This window comes from Gymnodraco acuticeps, unplaced genomic scaffold, assembly GCF_902827175.1.
Source record: "Gymnodraco acuticeps unplaced genomic scaffold, fGymAcu1.1, whole genome shotgun sequence".
In the NCBI taxonomy this organism is placed as follows: domain Eukaryota; kingdom Metazoa; phylum Chordata; class Actinopteri; order Perciformes; family Bathydraconidae; genus Gymnodraco; species Gymnodraco acuticeps.
The window spans coordinates 929,769-955,221 of NW_022990015.1; the positions used below are offsets into that span (position 1 = coordinate 929,769).

Below are 25,453 nucleotides of genomic sequence, written 5' to 3' on the forward strand. Positions count from 1 at the left end.
GAAAGTGTATATGTGTGCAGGACTGTCTTCAGTTCAACATGTATGAGACGAATATCAATCATGCAGCCTTCACTTTTGAAAATCATTCTGAAAGAAAACCTATATGCACATAGACCTAACTCTCCCTATACTTTTAATGAGGGGCCACTGTGCGTGAGGACATGGTTGGGCCCGGGTGGTAGTTACCGATCAGCATGGGGGCTAACAGCCCTGCCACTGATGAACTCATCTGTCTGTCCACTCCACCCTCAGACATGTGCTAACATGCCATAATCGTCATGATTCTCCTCTTGCCATGGGCTCCATCAACTCAGCCACCTGATTAGGGCATAAGTCCCAAAGGTATCAGTGTTAAAGCTTTAGTAATTCTACCCTTAGCTTCACACCACACTGTCTTTAGCCTTTCCATCAAATATGGAACATTCATTGTAAAGCAGTGAGAGACGTTCTGCACGTATAGTGTTAAAGCACAGAGAGGGGACAGGGGCTGTTATTCTCACTGAAGCTCACTGTGCATCTGACAACAACAAAAAAGCATGCTTCTCGATGTGTCATCGACGTTGCTCCCTGATGCAGCACAGGATTGTCTTTTATCAACAGCCAGCTTTGGCACTTTTCAAATATTTAACTCATGGGGGAATTTCTCATTCAATCTCAGTGTGTTTAAACTGTTTCCCTTTTCTTTTTTTTCTTTTTTTAAATGAAGGCCCTCCTCCAAGTCTTATTTATTTCCACCAGCCGTGAAAATATCTGTCATGAATACCGCTCTTTTCATGTTATTCCCCATCCTCCTGCTTCACTGTAAGCGGCTGTCAACAGCGTGTCTGATTTATTTATCAAGTGTTGGTGGGACAGGGGCTCCCGCACGGCACTCCTGGACCAAGAGGGGGGAGTTCCAGAGGGGCTCCGTTCCCCCCCCCGACTCTGGAGACTCTAGGTGGGAAGTAAACTTAGCCAACACTCCTAAAACAGGGGATCACACAACCATCAACGCCTCCTTTGCAGGTGAGCGGAGAAAAACAGGAGACAGGAGGGGATGTCAGCGTGCAGCGGCGCACTGAACGAGCCACGCGTGAGCTGTTTTTTAGAGTCATGTTTATATTCATGTTTTGCAAGAAAAATATGGATCCTTCAAAAATTATATGCAAAAACCTGTCATTGAAGAGTAAATGCACACCAACAATTTGTGGTTCCCCTGACACTTTTTATAAAACAGACAAAACCCATGCTACTGATGCCCATCATTTGTTTGGCCTTAGCCATTGTATCTGGCCTTCATCGGAAAAAAAAACTTTTTACGAAATGGTTTGCAACTTATTTTACTACTGAGGTGACTGTTTACACTTAGTACCTCACAATCAAGGTCCCAGGAGCATTTCCGAAATGCTCAAAGAAGATCTGACAACCTTTATCAACATGAGCTTTGGTTTTCTTGGGGGCACAGGGGGGGTCAGTTGACTTTGTTTGGTTTTACATTTTAGGGCCAAATGGCTGAGATTAGATTGGAGGTGGATGTAGGAAAGGCAACAGCTTTGCATGACAAAAGGTAATCGGGGTAGAAATTAAATAAAAATGCGCATTTGTTAATTGAGATTTGTATTCTGATATGCCTCTAAACAAATGGCAGCTAAATGAAGAACTGAGATTTAACAGCGGAAATGTATCCATGTTTTAAGTCATGCAAGGTATGATCTCGAGGAGCATGACACAATGACTTATTCTATCATAACCTGTTAGATGGCTGGCAAATCAATCAATCCTGTCATAGAGAAATACACAGAAACACCAGGACTACACTGGACTGGGCATTGACATGTCAAGTGCTAACTGATTGCCAGTCAATACGTTCACTGACCAGAAAGGTCTCATACTGTCAAAGGACTGCCAGGTATAAGGGAGAGGGAGAGCGAAAAAATCGAGGTGAAAGTCAATCAAATGATCTCCTTCCAGCCCACTAAACTCAAAAACTAGAGGCTAGCAACCAGAGCCTCTTCTGAGAGAACTTACCATGTCTATGGGGTGCCATCCGAGCGGCACCCTGCAGAGAAAGGCTAGCACTGATAAAGATGGAAAAAACTGCCTGACCTCTTTAGTTGTATAATCAAATCAAGGAATATATCAAGATGTAAAATCAATATCATGTCTAGTGACCAAATGCTGGTTGTGAAGGAAATTCAGCAAAAGAAAAAAAAAAAGTTTAGAGCCGCTAATTTGCATGTGACAAAGCCTACACCAGTGTGCTATTTGTTTGTCTCTCCCCCAGCGAATGGAACCCTCTGGAGAGAAGCAGACTGTTAAGATCAGAGTGATAATGATTTACCGAGTAAGAGTCTGTATCATGGGGACCACAACTGGTTTGATCCCTGTCCTCTTTCATTTCTGTCTCATTAGATAAACCTGTGGAAGTCAGACAGCCTTTTACCACTGAAGTGTTTTAAGATATTAAACATTCAACACAGTCATGTCACAACACATCATGAATTAAATCATCTCAGTGAGTGAAGGGAGATTCACTGAAAACTCATGTCACTGTTTTCCTTTAGATTACGCTCATGTCAAGGGTTGTCTTGTAAGATTTTAGCAAGAAATCAATACACAGTTTCTGAAAAGAAGAGAAAACAGAGCAGGTGACAGAAGACGGGGAGGCTAGTGAGTGTGTGTGTGGGGGGGGGTAGAAGGGGGCATATTCAACTCATTCCTGTGTCATGTCATATAAATCTATTTGAATATGAGCGGTGACTTTTGTTTTCTGATCACTCATGAATTGAATATGAGTGACAGCGGAGGGGGAGTGAACAACATGCGCACACCTAGGTTCACCGGCATGAATAGTTTAAAAAAACTGTTCTTCTGAAACTTTCCGAATGTGTCACAATGAGTGTTCAGAGAGAAGGATCAAGCAGGAGCTGATTTGCAGATTACATGTTCACAAGTGTTTTGTTGTCACTGTCAGAGAAAACTAATCTGATGTGTTCACTATGTGCAACCTGCATGAAAAAAAAGACGAATTAGCTTTTTAGGGTTATCAATGGTGTCTTTTTAAATAACGTTTTTTGTAACATCTCACAGGCGATAATAATGGGCTGTTCACCATGATCAGATTTTACTTAAGACAGAAGCCAATTGTAAAAAAAAAAGAAGCCTATTCACACTTCATTTGTTTTTGTCTTATCTTGGTCTCCTTTTTTTGCAACTTTCAAAATGCCAATAATCAAAAGTCGAAAAGATTTTCCGACATCCCTCAAATAGAAATTTGGAGCTGAAGCAATTTAGTTTTTAATGATTTCCATGTTAGGTCATGTACATTTGGTGCTCATTTTGCATCTTGATTTCAGTCTGAGCTAGGCCTGACATTGATTTTGCTTCAGCTTCATCTGAGGTGGTCTTAATGATGAGGAACGCATGGCAGATGTTTCCAGCATGAGCTTAAAATATGAAATGCAAAATGGCCAAGAGGTATGTTCCATTACTTGCCGGCGTCCCTATAAAACCGAAAACACACACCACCCAGTCACCTTTCTGCACCGTGTCCCCCAGGGCACAGCTCTGGCCTGTTTGAAGATCAAAGCAGCCGAGGTAAAACAGCATGTTTACAGGTGTTGGGAAATTGAACATTTCCTTGGCTGAGTGTGGTTTTGAACGGAGGAGGAAGTCTACACTCTACTTTGTTAGTGTATGTGTGTGGGGACGCCATGACAAGTTTGTTTCTTATATATAAGGATCAGCACTACTAAATAAACTTGATCCAGATACAGTAGGCACAGACCAAAGATGTGCACAAACTGTGAATACATCAATCAAGATAAAAGCAAAGTGATGATATTAGCCACTGTGTGCCAGGCTGGTTTTGTGTTCTACTTGCAGATAATTGGTCTTTGATGGTACACCTGCTCTTGTCTTGAAGAGCCTTGGCTGCAGCAGAAAAGAGTTACCTGAAAACGCCTCATACTAACAGCACATTACCCATTGTGGCCAATACAAAGAATTGGCAAGGTGTTGTGTAGGAGCCATATTGAGAACCTCAGTGAAAAAGCAACAGCAGGGGAGGATGCTGAGTTCGTGAGGGATTAGTTGAATTCTTACCCTTTTTTGGGGCAGACCACAACAATGAGCACACCTCAGTCAAGCTTGAGTATGTCATTTACTCTGCACCTCTCCACTTTGTGTTACTCTGTGTGCATGAGAGGGCCAGTCATGCCAAGCTTTCTGCATGAAAGGGAGAGTGTTAAGCTTTTGAGGCTATTCGTGCTTCTGACTCTGTACTGTTTGTGTCCGATGGGAGGTGCCTGCGCCAGCTTCCTTAAAGGAGTAGGGGGTTTTGTTTGTTTCTCTGCCGTGCCAGGAGAAGTGACAGCCATTCCGGCTCTTTCACAGAAACACATTCATCTGTGTGAGAAAGGCGGCCGCTGAACTCAGATGAAAGGCCATGGGGGCTGCGTTGCACAGGAAGACAGACTGTACATAGACTTCAGTACAAACACAACATAAGCCATGTCACAGACAGACAGACAGACACACAGACAGACAGACAGACAGACAGACACACAGACATACAGACAGACACACAGACAGACACACAGACACACACACACACACAGACAGACAGACATACAGACAGACACACAGACAGACACACATACACACAGACAGACACACAGACACACAGACAGACAGACAGACAGACAGACAGACAGACAGACAGACAGACAGACAGACAGACAGACACACAGACACACAGACAGACACACAGACACACAGACAGACACACACACACACACACACACACACACACACACACAGACAGACAGACAGACAGACAGACAGACAGACAGACAGACAGACAGACAGACAGACACACAGACATACATACAGACAGACACACAGACACACAGACACACAGACACACACACAGACACACAGACACACAGACACACAGACACACAGACACACAGACACACACACAGACATACAGACAGACACACAGACAGACACACAGCACACACAGACAGACACACAGACAGACACACAGACAGACAGACACACAGACACACAGACAGACACACAGACACACACACAGACACACAGACACACAGACATACAGACAGACACACAGACATACAGACAGACACACAGACAGACACACAGCGCACACAGACAGACACACAGACACACAGACATACACACACACGAAAAAAGGTAAAGAAAGAATGAAAAAAAGCAACAATGATTACATTTTCTTAATGGGAGGAATACATGTTGCAATGTTAATTAAGTGTAGCTACTATATTTGTCTGTATGACAAACTGCATGATAAACTGACCCTAAATTGTTCAGTTAGATAGAAAGAGAGAGAGCAAGAGAGATTATAATGAAGGCCACAAGCAGCTTCCTCTGCAGAGTATAAACACTTGGCATAACCTTTAGATTCATATTTATTTTGTTAGGCATTTTATTTCATATCAATCATGCAAAAAAAGTTATATTTGTAAAGGTACTGCAAGATAAAACATTTTACATTATTTGTTGAATTCAATTTAAAGTTGAATAGTTTTATGAAACATTGAGTAAAATGTATTTACCGTATTAAAATAGTGCTTTTTTGGCGAGCAGGCCCGCTGTTTGATGTGATACTTGTGTGCCTATAAATAACAAAGGCCGGCGAACGGACATGATCATTTCATTAGAGCAGCTCAAATTCAATTAGAGGATATGGCGTTTGTTTAAAAAGTTTTCTTTCAAAACATTGTGGCCGACAAACTCTTCATAGTGGCTCTGTTATTTCTACCAAGGAGGCCCATTTGGGAAGTATCACATTGAGAAACGAAAAGATACGAATTTAAAGTGTGCAAACAAAGCAAAAGTGTTTAACAACTCCACAATTAAAACGCGTTTCAGTTATGTTATAATGACGCAGCTATTCACAAAAAGAAAGGCCTGTGAATAGGTCGATTTAAAATCGTCTAAAACAAGGCTAAAATGTACTTCAAATATATTTTAAATTCATTTCAATCAAAACAAACTTGTTTGGAATAATTAGGTAAACATTCATGAGAAATATTGTCTCGGTTTTAATAAATATTACGTTTGTTATGTGTAATTGGCTATAAATCTTCTAATTGTGCTTAGAAAAGTGTTTGTTTGCAAAAACTACAAATAATAACTTCCAAACAGTTCGTAGTAGCTATGATACAATGTTTGTCATTCATTCATTTAAAAATACAAATATTTATTTACATTGTTTTGATTCCTACATTGTGCAATAATAGATTTGTTTACAACACTATTTTAAATACAAAGGTTGTCTGGCGTTAAAACGCCCCAGTATAGGCATGGCCACTACTGCGCATAACAACCACCATAATGTGCTTTTATAACGCGTCATATCTTAAAGCAAGTCTCAAGTGGATATCTCGGAAATATAAATGTTTTGTTTACAAGTTTAATTAAAAACATAGAAAACAATATATTTGTCCTTAACAATAAGGGGAAAACAATGATGCTGCCATGACCATAAGTACTAAGATCAATAATGTATGCTGTATCAGGCCTGCTTTTGTTTTACTCTCCATTATCGTTGAAATTAGGGATTTGTTAAAACACGCAATGTTTTACAGTAACACAACGATATATATTTCCTTGCGTTAGAATGAAAAACAAGATCGTGCCCAGTATAGCTGCACTAAATGTGTGTGTGAGAGAGGGAATAAGTGGGAGAGAGAAAGAGAGAGAGTGTGGAAGATAATTAATATATTACTATAAAATCTGCCAAAAACACAATAATCACTGCTGATGTGAACACTGAGCCAATACAGCAGATATATTCACCTGAGAGACTGACAGGTCTGACATGTTAGTACAGGATACGCGCGCACACGAGCGCAGCATGTGCAGAATCACTTGAACGCACTGATTTGATTTCCTTCCCTGGAGGCCTGCAGCCATACGCGCTCCTTGCTTCGCCCTCACATAAAGTTACAGAAACTATTATATATAAGCTAGATAAGTGAACTACAACTACAGTGAAGATTAATTCAAAAAAATGTTCGAATGCAAGGGGGACTCATTCCCTATAAAGAAATATCTCTCTCTGACTCTCACACAAACACACACACACACACACACACACACACACACACACACACACACACACACACACACACACACACACACACACACACACACACACACCACACACACACACACACACACACACACACACACACACACACACACACTAACCGGGGGCGCAGTAGCCTACTCATCTACATTGACGTAGTGTTAGGCTAAATAAAGTTGTGCGAAATAAAGAAATACATATTGGTCATTAACAAATCCTGTGTGCATGCTGTATTCCAAGAATACACACTGTCTCGCTATAAACGGCTAATTGTTTCCTGAGACGTTCGTCAAGAGTCCAAAAATCTGCTGCTTCCCTTGTAATGTTTTTATTATCGAATCAACCTGTTATCAGGATGTTATATAAAGTTATACATACTTAATGGGCGTACAGTTATTGAAAGTAAAAATGTGCATTAGAAAGTGTTTGGCATGTTGTTCTCTCATATCCACCTGCCGCATGTGCGCAATGACACCACTTTAAATACGCTCACGCAGAACGCTTGAAATTGGTCAGTGAACTTATTACGTGACCTTAAAGATTGACTGCTGAACTTTGGCCTGAGTCCGAGTGTGACTCCCGAAAAACAGCACCTTTAAGCCCTAGGCCCAGTGAGGCAGACAGGGAGTGCTCTGACAGTGAACTATCCTTACAGTACAGACAACAATGCTCAGACTGAAGGAAGAAAGATCTTCCTTCTCCGCGGATCAATATCAGCGCAGCTGGAGCCGAACAGGAACCGGCATCGACACACTGTGTGGAGCTGACCTTTTCCACTCCCCACAGGTCATACCTTCCTCCGCCGGAGAGGTCAGCCACCGAAGGGGCCATTAGGAGGTGATTTCATGTGCTAAATAAGATGCACATAAACCAATATTTACAGTTAGACAGTGTGGTAAACTAATTTCAGTTATTACACTTTTGCTAAAAAAAAAGAAGCACAACAGCTTTTACCAATAGAAACGATCCAAACATTACAAAAAAAAGGATGTAGGATTTTTACGCGAGAAAAACAGTTATAGTAATTGATTTCAGTTGATACCAATTACAAGTTTTAACTTAGCATTGTTTTCTTGGAGATTCTAACACCCTTTTATTTACCTCATGATTCTGTGACACATAATGCGAGCATGCCTGTAATAGGAGACAACCTTGCCTGCAGTTAGAGGAGCTGCAGACAGAGTGTCACTTGCTGCTGCTGCAGCGGAGAGTCGGCCTGCGGCGGATATCCACTATCACAAGACCCACTATGTGTTTTCTATGATAACGCCTATGAAGCACGACAAATATAATACCAAAATGACAGCAACATATCCACACAGAAGCATGCGCAGTCAGCAGAGGCCAGCAATACAACCAACAACTAGCGGAAAAACACTTATTTTTTCTTTAGCCTATTTAATTCATAAATAGCCTTAATTATTTATTCTTCAAAGAGCCTCAGTCAGATCCGTATGAACTATACAAGTTCACTGTCATTATCTTTGCTCACAGCACTACAATGCGTCAAATTAAAACAAACACGCCTGAAGCGTTCTTCAAACCTAAATTAATAACAGAGGTACAGAGACATATGGCCAGCTCCCATCACAGGTTATTACACAAGAAGAAGAAGCTTTCACAGACTGGACTAAGCCAAGTCAAGTTCAAGTTCACCAGCTCCTGTGCACTCAAGTGTCCATTGTGGGGGGAGGGATCACATTCATGGCTGTGTTTCCAATAAACTCAATGACTGTAGCTGGGGAAATGTAAAGTGACAAGAAGAATATGAAGGATATGGAGAAAGCTTTGCCACATTTCTTTAAATTAATAGACTCACAGGAACACAGTGAGTGCTGAGAGTGCAGAATGAAAATGCTTAGTTTGCTTGGATTACTTGACTTAATTTAAAATGTTTAAAACTCTGGTACAAATTATTTTAACTAGATACATTAACTTTGTGCCTATGTAGGCCGTATTTCAGGAAATTCTGTCTGTGTTTAATGTATTTCAAAACCTCCTGTTTAATCTGCACAACAACAGCACCATTGTTAGGGCCTGAGCAGACTTTACAAAGTCTGAGGTTTAGCCTATGTCCTGTAGCCTGAGAATAAATATTGTGAAATTAAGAATTGTCCAAGAGGCTATAAATTATAATGTCCGAGACTTAATAAAGTGCCATGGTTACTTCCAAAAACATCTTTCCCGATAAAGATGTACTCACTAAGCTGCACCAGCAGCCATCAAAACAGAAAGCATTAAAAATGAAAGAAAAATATTTAGCACTTGCAACACCTTTTATTATATTTGTATGCAGTAAAATTCTTATCACGATTAGGGAGAAAACACCTCTTAAAACTTTGAACAAAAGCACATAACGAAACAACTGCCCATGTTTAGCTCACAATTGTACATATTTATAGTAAAGAAACATTCTTTATAAATACTGTTTCATCTGTAGCAAGTAAATACCATAATTTAATTACAAATGGATAAATATGGCAGTTGATATTTACAAAAGGAAGGGTGTAGTTACAGAAAATCGAACGGCACAACGTTTATTTTCCTCACAATCTTCCAGATAGTATTTCACAATTCAAACTTGCAAAGCACAAAACATCACAAGTTAAGCCCAGCAAACTAAAGTATACATTCACAAGCATAATATTGTGGTCTGTTCGAGTTAAATGTTAACTTTGGCACTCTTTCCAGTTTATAGATGTTTAGTATAGTACAATCAATTTGCCTTGGGATCACAATATTCAACATTATAGTACAATTTCTTCATAATATGTGCACTAAAAGTCCAGTTAGAGAAATAGCTACCATTGAAGGAACATCTATACACCAAAGACGGACAAACTATCACAACCAATGGGAAAGTGGGCTTTCAATAATTATTTACAATATGAAATACACCTCGACTATTATACATATTTTCCTCTGTTGGTAATCGTCATCTTCCCTGGCAGATCAAAAATAATAAAATAAACAAATGTTTGTGTGCCTCTTGTATGCACAATCTCCTGCTGAAAGGTCCAGTGCTGTGAAATTAGTGTGTGTTGCTTCATTTCAGCTTAGTCCTAAACATACCATTCACTGAAATTGGAGGATAGGCCATTGTGGCTGGTGTTGTGGTGCACAGCTGAGGCTGGGGACATAGTGGTGTTGCTTTGGGTCTCGGTGGTGGGAGATACCAGGCCTGGAGGTGTGGAGGATTCATAACCAGAGCTGGCTGCTGGTGATGAGTCTGATGGTGGTGGTGGTGGGGAGGCTTCATGCACCTGGAGGAAAATAAGAGAGATAAATATTAGCATCAAAAAAAGCATTTGAATTTAGATGATACTGACTGTTGTACAATTTAAAATGCAATAATCACAAGTGTAAATAAAAAAACAACATGACAAAGGCCTGGCACACATTAATAATGAGCACACACATTTATTGACACGATGTATTTACCTTCATGTGTTTTCGTAGAGAGCTGGGATGTGTGTAGGACTTGTCACACATTTTGCAGAGATATGGCTTGTCCGACGTGTGAACGTGCATGTGTTTCTTTCGGTCGCTGCTGTTTGCAAACCTTCTGTCGCAGCCCTCAAACTCACACTGGAACGGCTTCTCTCCTGCAGAAAAAAAAGGAATACATGTATTCAGATATTTTGCACAGAGAAATGCCTCGGGCTAGCAGTTGTGCAGTTCACTCGTAATATATAAATGCACACGTTGGAGTTTATAGTGATATGCTCTTGAATCACAGCAATCAATTACACTTTTAAAACAACGCATAGCAGGATCCTGAATGTTGTATTCAAAGTTGAAGGCTTATCTTAAAACGAGAGGGGGAGTTAATAAATAATGCGCATAGTGATTTGGAGGGGGTGGGAGAGAGAGGGATAAGGCCGTCCTCAGTAGGCCTACAGAAGGCGTACCATTTGCTGGGAGACAATACAAATCTAATTAGCACCTGACCAATTTCATGGCAAGACACCATAATACAATTTCCAAGAAAATAAGTCAAAATGTGAAAGGCTGGTAATGGCCCTGTCTAGCACCTTAGCTACTTATCAAAAGGGACACATGAGAAAACAAAAGACATTCCTCACGCTTAAACAGTAGGCCTACTGCTGTCCTCGACTAAACCCACACCATAACACACAACTTCTAAACAAATAGGAATTTCAAATCGATTAGATATGAGGTGTGAATAATTTATCTAAGGCCAAATCTAAAAGAAAAAGTGGGAAAATATGAGCGGTAAAAGCGCACTATCCACATGAAATCAATTGATAGGATTTACTACACCACCCTGTCTGCTTTACGATGCACGCAACGCGCTCCCACTTCCCCCTTTGACCCATTTTAAGTTTACCCCAAACAGTAAAACGTGGACAAGCCTGATTAAACAGTTTTTTACACGTTTGGTAAATGTTTTACATTCTAACGAATTGTTAAAATGCCTAATGTAGCAGTAAAACAAAGCATTATTATGTTATACTATCCAAACTAATTTTCTCACTCTCCCGGATGTGGTCCTAAATCTACTTTGACTGTTTATACGAATACTATCGACTTTAGCAGCCGAAAATAGCCACTGATAATTAGATCTTAATTCGTGTTTGCGCTTGGCAAGGCACATGTTTACACCAGCGAAATAAATGCACATGCCGACTTACTCCCAGCAATAAAACCGATCTTATTATTTGAATTAAATCAATAAAAACAACGTCAATGTTTTGATAATTACCTGTATGTGTTCTCTTGTGAATCTTCAAGTTTTCTGACCGTGCGAAGACCTTTCCACAGCCGGGGAAGGGGCATGGAAAAGGCTTCTCCCCGGTGTGCACCCGAATGTGGTTCACCAGTTTGTATTTCGCCTTGAACGGCTTGCTCTCCCGGGCGCATTCCTCCCAGAAACAGACGTGGGTTGTCTGCTCCGGTCCCCCGACATGCTCCACTGAGACGTGCGTGACCAACTCGTGCATGGTGCTAAAAGTTTTGTTGCAACCCTTCTTCGGGTTGCTGAGCTGCTCGGGGTCGATCCACTTGCAGATGAGCTCCTGCTTGATACACTGTTGCCTCATGTAACGGAAAAAGGCACCGGGGTGGTGGTGGGCTGCCATGTTCATCCCCATGTTCATATTCATGGAGCCGTACTGATTGTGGAGCTGGGATGCCGAGTAATGGTCGGTCCTCGGGCTGGAGACCTGGTGGTACTGGTCGGAGCGTCCAAAAACTTCCCCGGGTAGTCCGAGTCTCATCTGCCCGTTCAGGACATTAGGGGATCCGTGGGACCCGTGCTGTTCGTGGATGCCGGGGAACAGAATGTGGCCTTGAGTGTCTGTATGGGAGTGATGGAGGGATCCCGCCGAGGGGCCAAAAATAGTGTGTTGGCTGCTCGCCGGAGAGGATTCTCCGAAGCCACGACTACGAAAGAGAAAGTCCCTGGTTGAGTTGAATGGAGAACTTGCATACGACGTGACATGGGCGGCATGAGCCCCGATAGCCGCAGCAGGGTAGCCGGGCGCCTGTGTGGAGAAGGCAGAGCTCTGTCCCGGGGAGAGATCATGGTTCAGCTTAAACGCACCCATGTGTGCGGAGTCTACGAAGCTATTTTGTGACAAACTCAAGTCTCTTTCCTGCATCTCGCTCGCTGAGTGATGCCTGGCAAATGACCCCACTCCCAGTCCGGGGAACTGGTGACCAGCATCCAGTAACATGATTTCAGTTAGCGTATTTTGTTTTAGTCTGTTTGTTTAAATCAGCACACGGCTACAGCGAATAAGTTTAAGAACAAAATCAAATGCTGGCAGGCAACGATTCAAGTTCCAACATTAGAAACACCATATCAGATGTGATTCAAAACGCTGCTCCGCTCATGAGAAGAAAAAAAAAACAGCTCGGCTTAACGAACACTGAATTTACTTCTACTTAACTTGTGCTGCAAAAATCCAAAATGCAACGAAATGAAGAGTTTCCTTGAGTCCTCTTCTCTTGACTGCGGCAGTTGGCTGCGATAAAATGCACTCGAAGAATTAAATAATTATCTTACTAGGTGTCCTCGGTGTGGAGCATCTCAAAAAACGCTGTTCCGATTGGGTGTGTATTTATTTCTCTGGCTCGCCTGTGTTTATCGCGGAGGGTCCCTGTTTCTCCGTGGACTGGCTCTACCTCTTCTTCCGCCCCCTTTAACTGGAGCCCGTTCATTCATTCCTCGCAGTCTCATTGGCCACTGCGCCTCATCAATCCCAGGTGGCCCTCCAATGGTAGGTAGCGATTTGGCGACTTAATAGCGCAACGCCATTTTCCACTAATAATTACCGCCTACTTTTAGGAGAAGGTTTGGGGGTATATACAAGCGAAAGGATCACGACGAGAGAGAGGAGAGAGACATGTTGTTTAGATTCCGTGGAAACAAGTCCTATAATAAATAAATAGATACGATTGTGGCATTTGCTGAGAAATAAAAAGATTGGAGGTACAAATATTCAGATCGGGGGAAAAGTAAGTCAGATGGTTTGTGGTTCATGGTTATTTACTTAATCTAAATAAAAGCAACAGCTCTGGCACTATCTTTTTTTGGTAAGTAAAAGGAAATGTATCACGCTCCTATTTCAGTTTACACAGAACCGTGTAATATACGGTATATTAATGTATTGCCATGACATCTAAAATGACAAAAATAGCGTAAATGTTTATAGGCAACGCATGCCCGTATGACTGCAGAAAAGGTAAGAGTGTAAAACGGTGATGTTCAGGCACCTTTATAAAGCATCATGCATCGATTGAAATACTACACTATTTTATTGAACTGCAAAAGCTGCATTAACTGATGGCAACAAAACAAACAAATACATAATGCAGCCTACTAATGCAGAGCATTATATCTTGTTTAAATACACTGAATGTAGGCTACTGCTGCAACACCCCCCCCCCCCCCCCCCCACCCCACCCCACCCAGCTTCCATCCCCCTTAAAAAAGTATCCGACCAAATTATAATAAACTGCTAGAACACAATAACATTTAAAATGATGATATATCTTAATATTTTAGTAATCTGTTGATGTGATAAAGTTCCTGCAGAATCATTTATTCTGACGAATATCTCGCCGCTTAATTCTCCGCAGCTGAAAAAGCATGTGTGGCTGCATATGGAGTCCAGTGGTTTTTCACTGGTTGTAGAACCACAGCTGGGCCTTTAGCGGTGCCCCAGCGTTCATACTGGCAACCACTATGCATGTTGTTGTTGGTTCCATATGTCGCTGGTTCTTTTTCCTCGGTGGTTCTCACATTCACCACAGCAATTAAAATACATGTTATGGTGGTGAACTGCGCTTAGATCCAAGTTAACCATTAGTGACATGTAAGGTCGAGCCTTTCCTGAACGCCCAATAACAAAGTTTGAGCAATACAATTTACGCTATTGAATTAGGATGCAATTGTATTTCTTTGAGTTTTCAGGTGTAGCTACTGTTTTGTTTTAGCCATAAAAAGGATGCCTTCAATAAAACAATAGGCTGCAGCTGTAGCCACTGTTTTACATTGTGAACCATATTGTTTTCCTAATGATATTTCCCTTTTGGTTTACAAACAGGCAAAATATAACTCACAGATGGAAGTCGTGTTTTTAAACAAGGATTGGCTTATTTTACTGGCAATTTTCATCACAAGCATTCCCTGAATCTGTGTTTAGTTGGGGATATACATGCAGGCGAAGAACCACAGCTGCTCATTCACATTCACAAGTCAAAGGAAGTTTACTTACATTTCCACCAAATCAAAATCCCACAAGTTCTCCCGTTCCATTACACAATCAATCTCAGTCTGCCTCAGCTCTCCGGTGCTCTAGGCGACAATTAATGGAGAATGTGAGGGAAGCGTTTTAAAACTTTTTTGAATATGTGAGTCTCATAGCTCGGAGTGGGACAGGCTGAGCGTTGTGTGCCATTCTTCCAAGTCTATTTCAACCCGCACCACAGGAAACGCAGGAGCTGATCCAAGTTCAAAGTCACGTCTGCCGACCCCTATAAGAAGTTCTTTATTTCTCAGGAAAACCACAAAACATTCCCCAGATAGGGAGAAAGCGAAGAGAGGGGGGGGGGGGGGGGGGGGGAATCTATCAGTTAGAGAGGCACAGGGCTGCGGGTTTACCCTGCTTGGAGAAGAAAGGGGTTCTAGCCTATTGAAAATCCCCCAAATACCAGTATTTCAACAGGTTTAAATCTATGGGCTATGTACTGCTGGTCCTTAAAATATAAATAAGATGACATGTTTTAGAAGGTGATCTGAAGTTACAGCTTTAAATTGTAGGCTAAGTATTACGCAAAGATCAATAAAGTCACAAGTCTTGATCACATACGGGCACTGTGCCTGCGTGCCATAATGGGGGCCACAGGCGTATTTCTTCTGCCTGTTATCTGACAATATCAATATGTTGACACACTAGAAGGTTACTTGTGTGGCTTCCGTAACCTTGTGTTTCATGGATGTTTGACCTATGAACCGTTAAGACCACATATGTTGCCCTCTTGACTCCCTTTGGTAAAATAACCCTGTTTATGACAAAGCGTCTTTGTTTTAAACGGAGAGAGGAAAAGTGAGGGAGGGAGAGAGAGAGAGAGCTTTAAGAGGTCCCACTCCTCCGTATGGCATCGACAGCTATATGGAAACTATAAATCTATTTTTTTTAAATAGCCTATTCCTTAAAAAAAAGTAAGGACCCAGGCTTGCCTCATTCTGATTATAAAAAAATATGCATTTTATAGATCAATTTATTTGACATGGCAGAATAATATGAATGATGAAATGTCTGCAGCACACTGTGACCAAGAGGTGCATTCCCAAAATTGCACATGCGTGATATTCACAAATTGTCACGGTTAAGCACACGGGAGGGTAACTTGTGTTACTACTTCATCAGCAAAATTGTAATTCTTGTTGTCAATTTTGTGTGGATTATGTTCTTCTAATGTGGTGTTTAATGTAATGTGTATGAAATAGGAGCCCTTAAACAAATCATAAACAGTGCACCCACTGCTCTTCTGTGGTTTATGAGTTCCCAGAAGCTCCCATTGGAGCTGGCTAACTAAATCCCCGAAACAACCATACACACATGTGTCCATGGGAGATTGTTTTGTGACTTTTAAATTACAATGAAAGAAAAATAGGTATGACAAATAATTGTAAAATAGATTAAGATAGATTGTGCACATACAATACAAATCAAGCCCTTATCAAAGGAGCAGGTAAAACTACTAACAGTAAAAACCAATGAAACAAATATGACTGACTGTAAATTGTTAAAAACAAATTAAATATTTTTGCAAAACTACAAAAAGGTATTAATCAATTGCTGAAGTTATGACATAAAACCTCCACTCGTGTTTCATTTGCAGATTGTCAATATCATAAATCAGTTTCAACAGAGAAGCACGTGCAACATGTAAACCCTTCCCTCTGGAAATCAATTATGGATGAGTGGGAAAATGTGGTTTTCATTTTTATATTTAAAGTTGTATATTTTTAACTTGTTTTCAAGTTAGAAAAACGTTGATGATTTGTAGTTTGAGTATCACACATCGATTGGAAAGGTGTGTGAATCAAGACATATGAATGACAGTCATGCTGTCATCGGGGACTAATCAAATGGCACGATCCGTCATAGTGAGCTCTAATGCAGTTTAACAGATGTCTTTCAACTACAATAATAACCATTACAAAATGATGGTAAATAACGCTCATCCCGGGTGCTGAGAATGACAGCACATTACACACTTTGCAGGTCCTGTCAAAAAAAATTCACTGAAATAAAATAGTAGGCTGTGATCCCCTTGTTTTAGTTTACTGTTAGATGTTTAGAAGTAACTAGTTAAGGCACCCTTAACTTGTACATATTGTTGGGCCAACATCATTATTGTATTATAATTGTATTGAGGCATTATGAAAAATTATACAATGAACAAGAACATAGGAAATTGTTATAGTTTTTTAAATACGTTTTAAGGATGATTGGTGTGACAGCCTACATCACCCCAAAACTCAATTAAAACCTAATTTAAATGTAGAAGTCATATTATTTCGGTAAACTTGTGAAAAAAATATACATTTATATCATAATTTAGAGTGAAGGGTATAGGATTAACAGAACAGCAAATAAAACTAGACTCTGTTAATCTGAATATTTCTTTAATTTATCTACTCATAATGTTATGGTATTTTAGTCTTCAGTAAAATAAAGTTTTTATAACGTATCGCAATGACTTTCCACAGGTGCGCTCCTTACTTAATATATTTTCCTAAGAAATCATGCTGTTGTTGTTTTTTTAATCCTTCTTGATAATAAATACATGCTTAACCAAGCGTGCAAAATAAATACACTTCGCCCCATCACTGTTTGCCTCTTTACTCACTATACTGCCGTGAATTACGCATCTAAAAACTGGCCACATCCTTTACTCACTTACATTCAAACATACATCCACCAGCAGCGTGTTCTTTTTTCAATGGCGACCTCAAATCAATAGCAAGACAGTTCACCAAAGATAAACTGGGCTGCATTGGCCATATAAACTGACATTTCGGTCATCCACATGCGCCAGCAGCAGTAAACAGAAAGCCGCACAAACAGATCTGCTGGTAACTTTGTGAGTACAACTTTTTGGAGTCAACAGCGATAAAGAGAGTGAGGGGGCGGAACCCTGCTGAGCCCCTGCGCTGAACAACAGCCAATCGCTTCGTTCTCCTAACTGCCAGTCACCGAAATCCGTCCAATACCCGCAGTGCCATTTCTAAACTGTATTCCCCACTGTGTCCTCCAACTGTTGTATGTTCTGCCAATCGCTTGAGGACAGAGTGGGAAAAGGAGCAAGCAGAGTTAGAAGCCGGACAAAAGAACTTATAGACCCCTTATATACATATTTTTCTAATGTTTTAGAGAGCGTGGTGGGGTGAAAACAATTGCGGTGAGTGCGGATGGACTTGTCAGTGTAGTTATGGAACCCCCTTTAAACAAGAGGAATCCGGCGATAAGATTAGCGGATTTGGCAGCGACTCAACCCCATCCTCATCAGAATATGACAGGCTTCCCGGGGCTAGGGGGGCATCACCCTCTCTCCCACCATGCCCACCTCCACCCTGGGGAGCTGGGCAACGACCCCGGAGTGGCACTCACTCCATTTGGACCAGAGCACATGGCACAGACAAATGCTCTCAAACTTAGCCCATCTCAACACATTCAGAGCCATCACGAAGCCCAGACCGCGGCATCTTTCACTTCTGCTCAGACCACTGTTGGTTTCCCCGTGGCTCACCCCCACTCAGGCTACTCAAGCAGCAGGGACTTCATCCTCAGGAGAGAACTCTCAGCCTCTGCTATGCATGCACTTGGCGACCAGCATAGTTCCGCCTCCTCCCCTCATCACCATGGCATGTTCATCTCTCCAACAGGTGCTTATGGGCACGCAGAAAGTGGGGCCCATTCACTTTTTACTGGACTTCACGACCAAGGGTCCCCAGGTGCCCATCACCACCATGCCCTCAATGGACAGATGCGCCTGGGTATACCGGGGGACATCTACGGCAGGCCAGAGCACTTCGGGCACAGGCCAGATCACTATGGACCTTCTTCTCTCCACAGCTACAACTCCATGAACCTCAATGTGAACATCGCTTCAGCTCCTCACGGAGCGGCGGGGGCGTTTTTAAGATACATGCGGCAGCCCATAAAGCAAGAGCTAATCTGCAAATGGATTGACCAGGAGCAAAGTCAAAAAAAGCCCTGCTCTAAAACTTACAGCACCATGCACGAGCTGGTCAACCACGTCACGGTGGAGCATGTCGGGGGACCGGAGCAGAGCTCCCACGTCTGTTTTTGGGAGGAATGTCCACGGGAAGGAAAAGCTTTCAAAGCGAAGTACAAACTGATCAATCACATCCGAGTTCATACGGGAGAAAAGCCCTTCCCGTGTCCTTTCCCGGGCTGTGGAAAAGTGTTCGCTCGATCGGAGAATTTAAAGATTCACAAGAGGACTCACACAGGTCAGTAGTACTTGTAATTGTGAAGTTTGAAAAAATATCACCTGATCGTAGAGCATTATAATCTATCCGAAGAGACCTCGTGTTGTTTTTCACATCCTAAATAGAGTGCGACCGTGCGTAATTGCGCACACAAGCGAGCAAAAAAGTTGTACTCAGTGACGCATTCGCACAGTGTTAAACGTGTTACATTGCCTTTCTTAAATGTAAAGTGTTGTACTCGCTGAGATGACTGCTGTAGGCGTGAGATGGTAAGGGCATATGATTTGTAAAACGTGCTTACGTACATGCAGGACAGCGCAACAACACGCGTATATGTAATTATAGTCAGGCGTGGGACGTTTACGCCAAAACTTAATTTAAATATCGTGTATGGTACACGCATATGGTACATCATACCATGTGCCATATGTATTAGTTTCAAGATTTGGTTAACTGTTAAACAAAGCGAGGGGAAGCTATAGTCTAAAACTATAAGCTACATTACAGTCTGTAGAAAAAGAAAATCTGTCCTACCAAAACAACAGCGTCTCAGAGTTGCAGAGTGAGGCAAGACAGTGAGTCTGAGCAGGCTAACTTCCCACAACGTAAAAATCTCATTTTTAGGTCTTCTTTTTTGAGAACTGTTTTAATGGTCATTGGCTTTGATAGATGTCGCCAGTACAGGCCTCTACACCTTACTGAATGATGCAAAATCCCCAGGGGAATAAACAAGTCATATAAAAATATGTAAGTAAGGAAAGTCCAAGTTACACTGTCTTATTGCTTATCCTTTTAACTCATGCAACCATCCTTCCCAATATTTTACATATGGATATGGAATGCACTGAGCAGGGTGCAGCCTATTTTTTTTATATGTATGTTCTCCATCTAACAAAGTCAGTGTGTGTATGTTGGTGAGTGAGTGTGTAAGATGAGTTAACCTGAGTCCACCACGGTACATAAACGGCTGCCGGTGGTCTCCAGAGTGCCCCCTCTCTTTCCACATACACACATACATGCAGCCAGAAGGCCTAAAGGCATGTTACACGTGTTCAAACAGGAAAACGCTTTGGACAAGTGGCTGTGGGAGATGTTTAGTGAAAAAGCTCTGAAAATGAAGCCCTAGTAAAAAAAAAAAAAAAGGCTGCAAAACAGAGCAAAGATGGAAACATTTCCCTCGTGGTGTATTTTTTAAGGTGGTATGCTGAGATTGAATTAATGAACAGCTCTAAGCTTGTGATGTGTGTAAAACATGTAAACACCCCTCAGGGAGACTTTTTCATGACAGTTTTTTAAGGGCATCAACATTCTTTGCACACGACACTGACAGCATCTGTTTCTCATTTCTTCCAGGAGAGAAACCTTTCAAGTGCGAGTTTGAAGGCTGTGACAGAAAATTCGCCAACAGCAGCGACCGGAAGAAGCACTCTCACGTCCACACCAGCGACAAGCCTTACTACTGCAAAGTCCGAGGCTGTGACAAGTCCTACACACACCCGAGCTCTCTGCGGAAGCACATGAAGGTGCACTGCAAGTCCCCACCGCCCCCTTCCACTAACGTCCCCTACATTTCCTCCACAAACCCTCTCGGAGACTCTCTTTCTCCAAACTCCGAGCTGCACAGGAACCGCTCTGCGAACCTCTCCCCTCAGGTCACCAACCTTAACGAGTGGTACGTGTGCCAGGGGAGCGGGGGACCCAACCACCTCCACACCCCCTCCAGCGACGTGCCAACGTCAGATTCAGAGGAGGACTCTTTCAGACACTCAGACCCAAGGACAATGCTCTGATGCCCTGTTTACAACCACTTGACTGTCAAACTTGCCATCTAGTTGACCCGTTAAAAGGTGTGTAGTACCATGCTGGCCTGTGCGCTTGGGACATTGATCAGCTATTTTCACTGTAGTATTATTAAACAAGTGTGCTCAACAAAGATAACTCATTATTATCTTGGAGGCAATGCCGGCCTTACTACATGAACAAGAATGAAATGTATGTGACCCCTGACCTTTCTTAAAAATGTAGATCAAATCTGTCAAAACAAAACATCCCACATCATTAGAACTGAAATCTAATTTAAAAGGACAAAAAAAAGATCTGAATAGGGCATTTTCAAAATGAATAAGCTTTGTACAAGAGCAATATGCAGGGTTTAATTAACTGCATGGCTTAAGACTCAACTGGTGTGCAGAGATGACATATTTCATGTGACCTCCCATCACCCCTTGCAGTTTAATAACTCGCCTGCTATCAATCACTGTCATATTCCAGACATTTAAGGGAAACAAATGGTACTGCCTTTAACCCCTCAAATAGCAACAAATGTTAACGGACAGAATCTAGTAGAAGAAGAAGATTTGTTATAAATAATGTGTGATTTCTTTAAGTTGTGGTACAAACTTTGATAAACCAATAAGAAAAAAAAAGAAAAGAGGAAGCAAACATCTGAATGTCTTAAGGGTTCTCATTTATCTTTTCAGATTTCTACAATACATGTGTTTGGATGGAATTTTGTAATATTTAAGAACTATTTAAGACTATATTTTATGCAAAATACACAAGTGTTATGCTCGTTAAAGAGTAAGTCCCTCGAGACCCTAAATGTCTACACTGACAGGCTTTGACCCTGTAGGATTTGTATATATGTAATTGTACTGATGCTTGTGAATGTTGTGTAGTTTTAATTACAAAAAAATGTTGTTTTGTACATTGTAATTTATTTGCTGGTATCAATGTTGGAATTACAGGAACACCAAAGAATAATAATATCAGTTTTGGTGATGCATAGTACCCTGCTGATGTTTTTTTTAAATGTTAATTTCTGTTCACTTTTTTATTTTTTAATTGTGTTCTGTAAAAGAAGAAACATTTACTTGAATAGGCTGTGTAATGTGAAAAGTCCCTTTCTCGCATGCCTTTTGTAGTGATCTGTCTTTCTCTCTGAGGTGCATGGTGCCGTTGGACATGATGGATAAAAAAGGAGATGAATCAGCTATGAGTGTGCAGATCCTTGATGTTCAAAATTAAATTTACAATATAACATTTCATGCTAAAAAATAATAATAAAAAACAGGACATATACAGTAAGTTATTAACAAGTGTCAATTATTATATTCAATGAGTGTCTTTGATTAATAAGAGTTTGGGGAAATAGTAAATCACTTTGTGTTATTATGGAATTGTTATGACATTCGTGACTGTGAGAGTGTTACTTTAAAAAAAATGTATTTCAGGAAGCTTTGCAATTACTGTCAATATTGACCCTTTTTATATGAAATATATATATAAGAGTCAACAAAACAATAATGTCTTTCTCACCTGGAATGAACAATTAGAAGAGCTCATTTCCTTACCAGACATTTCTATAAAATATCCACTGCTATCTCACGGGCCAAGGAGGCTGGTATAAACTAATCACTGAGCTAATGGGAAAACGTATAGCCCCCTGATGGCGTTACCTCTGAAAGGCGCGACAGCACAAAGCAGCCGACGCATGAATCATTCATGGCAAAATAAAAGATAAAAAGATATCTGACAATAAGCAAGGCCTTGTATAGAGTGTATACAACAAGTTCCCCCTCTTATTTCCTCCATTAAAACGCACAATCTCACTTTCAAAGAGTTGCCTGTCCAGCCCATAGAATTACAATTGACCAACGCGAGTCCTGCACCACTTCAAAGGCTGCAGCTTCTGAGAGGAAGGCTGGCCGCTTTGACAGTCTTCATGGTGCGTTAGGATTTCTATGGCAATTGGGTAGTGAGACGCTCACATTTGAATGTGTCTGGTTGAAAAACACTAACTGCCACTAAATGAACTATCATCAAAGCTAAGGATGCACCTTCTCCAACTAAATGTGTGTTTGCACAAATACACCGTTGGCAGGTAGATGACACACCAGCTACAGACACGATACATGTGCCTGTTAAGCTTTGGACAAGACGAAAACAAATTGCATATATTGTAATAAACAACAAAAACAAAAACAACAACACATACTGGAAATTATCCCGGGCTTCCACACTGCATCAATTAACACACTTGACTCCTGGAGGATGGTGGGGCTGTGGCAATTTAATGCAAACCTTTCATCAGCACTGAAGTAAAACACATCTCTAATATTGAGCATCTTTTATAAAGCTCAAGAAAAAGAAACACTTCAGTAGCGCTCAACCCCCTTTTTTTTAAAAGGCCACAACAGCAGATTTGTTTAGTCGTAATGGGGCTTTATCCATTTTATAGCTGTCCTCTCAGCATTTCTAAAAACACTTTATCTGCTGCCTCATTCAAAGCCCTTGTGGGCCTCCTCTCGGACGTTTACAGGGCTAAGGGCCTAAAGAGTAGCCTGCTCTTGTAGGTCCTGTTTGGAAACAAGGGTTCAATGAATGTTACAAAATAAACACGATGAAAAATAACCAGAGACGGTTCCTTCAGCATTAAAAGGAGGGAGACTTAATAAAAGGAGTGAAGCAGTCACCCTTCAGTGAGAAACGCTTTGAAGTAGAACTTATTATCTGAGAAATACTTTTTGGTTGTCCTAACGACGCTGCTGAATGGGAAAGGCTCTCCTTTGTCAGCGATTTGTTCTCCTTTAGTGGGATGCCCGTGGAAATCACTTACACGGGCCACCTTTACATACTGCCTGCAAATCAGTAACTGGCAGAGTCAGACATGCAGACGCCACTTTGGAGAGGACAAAGCAAGAAGTCGCAGTGAAAACGTCGCTGCTTCTCAATTGTGCCCTTTAAAGGGGTTGAAAGATAATTTCTCAGACGAGCGTAGAACCAAAACAAATGCTGTCTTGTCAGACTTTACAAGCATTATCCATCTCCTGAATGTTTTTGGCACAATGCGCAGGAAAATGGCTTGTGAAGTGATCATTTTAGTCACAAAAGTTAAGAGGCTCTGGTTAAATAGATGCAGGTCATTTGATCCATGCACCTGCGCCTGCAGACCGCACTGGGCTTGGCTCACCGCACTGGGCTTGGCTCACCTGACAGCAACAGAAAAACGCTCGTTTTCTGAAGGAAAAAATTAGGATTTTTTAAATGTAAGGTTTATTTTTGTGAACAAGAAAGCAGGTGTGATGAAACAGCACAACAACACCCCCACTCAGATATCAAATATAGCAGAACAGCAGCACCTTGTGACAGCTTTGGCTGATTTTCGTTCCGTTACAAAATTAAACTACACATTTCTTGTTCCTAAATATTACAATAATTAATAAGAAATGTGTGATGAATTAGGAAAAGACCCCTGGAAATAAGTGTGTGACTTAATTACATGAACTACTGTATATTTATTAGATTACGTTCGTTAAAGCAATAAGTGATTCCTCTGTTGAAATATAGACCAGGTCACAATTAACAATGTGTTGTTTCCTAATTTGGATAATTTGTAAATTCATGGTCAGAGCTTTATTACCGCTTTTCACCTCTCCCTCTAAATATACTGCAATGTCCAAGATAGGAACGTTTCGATTTAGTTACACAATATTATCTGTGCACTGTGAAGTTAACTAAGGATCAGAACAGAAATGCAAAATGACCATGAACTACAAATACATTATTGTTCAGTCACTAACATTGAAGTGATTCGGTGCCACCTGTTTGTCTACCCGAGTCTTAACTTTACGCAGTGTGAAGTTTCCGTGTTTCAGATTCACTTCTTTCTTCACATTTAACGGCCACATATTTGCAATCCAGGCATTTTGCCAACTTGTTCCAAGATCCCTACCTGCCTGCCTACTGTCTTAAGTTTCATGATCAAGTCAGAAAACATCGCAGTTGCTGCTGCACCTCTGCCCGGTTAACTGGAGACCCTCAACTTCGGAGAGCGAGTTTCATTCCCTTCCAGTGAAGCACCCTCGCTTTTATTCTGCTCTGCGAACACTCAGTTTATGTTGTAGCTACAGTAAACTTGCCTGCAGGGACAAATCGACCGCAAGTTGAAGGAGCGACTCAACAGTTTAGTATTTTTTTTGTTTTTTTAGGAAGGAGTGTTTCCTCCTGATATTTTGATTGCGCATGGGAAATTCTTTGTCCGGTTTTACCCTCGGATTCTCGGAGGTCTGCAGGGGGAATGTCACTGCTTTCCAGTCCCACTACAGCAGCTGGTTTCACCCATTAGCCCCGGTGTCTTTCCCAGAGGAGTGCGGGAGTTAAACATCTGACAAAGCGCGCGCCGGGGGGTTACTCAACTGACCTGTAGCCTACTTGGTTTAAGTTTCATAAGAACTTCATTAAATTAATTACCGAGCGAGCAATCATCCATTTTGGATTTTTAACAACATGGTTTTCCTTCATGTTAAAGCAGCAATCTATGCTGTTCTATGGTTTCCGCA

At 41.3% G+C, this 25,453-nt stretch overlaps 2 protein-coding genes across 2 annotated transcripts; one reads left to right on the forward strand and one right to left on the reverse strand.

The window, feature by feature from the left end:
- Window positions 1-9,374: 9,374 nt before the first annotated feature.
- zic2a (zic family member 2 (odd-paired homolog, Drosophila), a) lies at window positions 9,375-13,279 on the reverse strand. The gene is made up of 3 exons (XM_034213649.1): window positions 11,844-13,279; window positions 10,559-10,722; window positions 9,375-10,380 (listed from the first exon to the last, which is right to left on the reverse strand). The coding sequence occupies exons 1-3, from the start codon at window positions 12,814-12,816 to the stop codon at window positions 10,180-10,182; spliced, it is 1,338 nt and encodes a 445-aa protein (XP_034069540.1). The 5' UTR covers window positions 12,817-13,279; the 3' UTR covers window positions 9,375-10,179.
- Window positions 13,280-17,899: 4,620 nt separating this feature from the next.
- Window positions 17,900-22,199, forward strand: zic5 (zic family member 5 (odd-paired homolog, Drosophila)). The gene is made up of 2 exons (XM_034213502.1): window positions 17,900-19,133; window positions 20,466-22,199. Exons 1-2 carry the CDS (start codon window positions 18,089-18,091, stop codon window positions 20,900-20,902), a joined length of 1,482 nt encoding a protein of 493 aa, XP_034069393.1. The 5' UTR covers window positions 17,900-18,088; the 3' UTR covers window positions 20,903-22,199.
- Window positions 22,200-25,453: the final 3,254 nt, after the last annotated feature.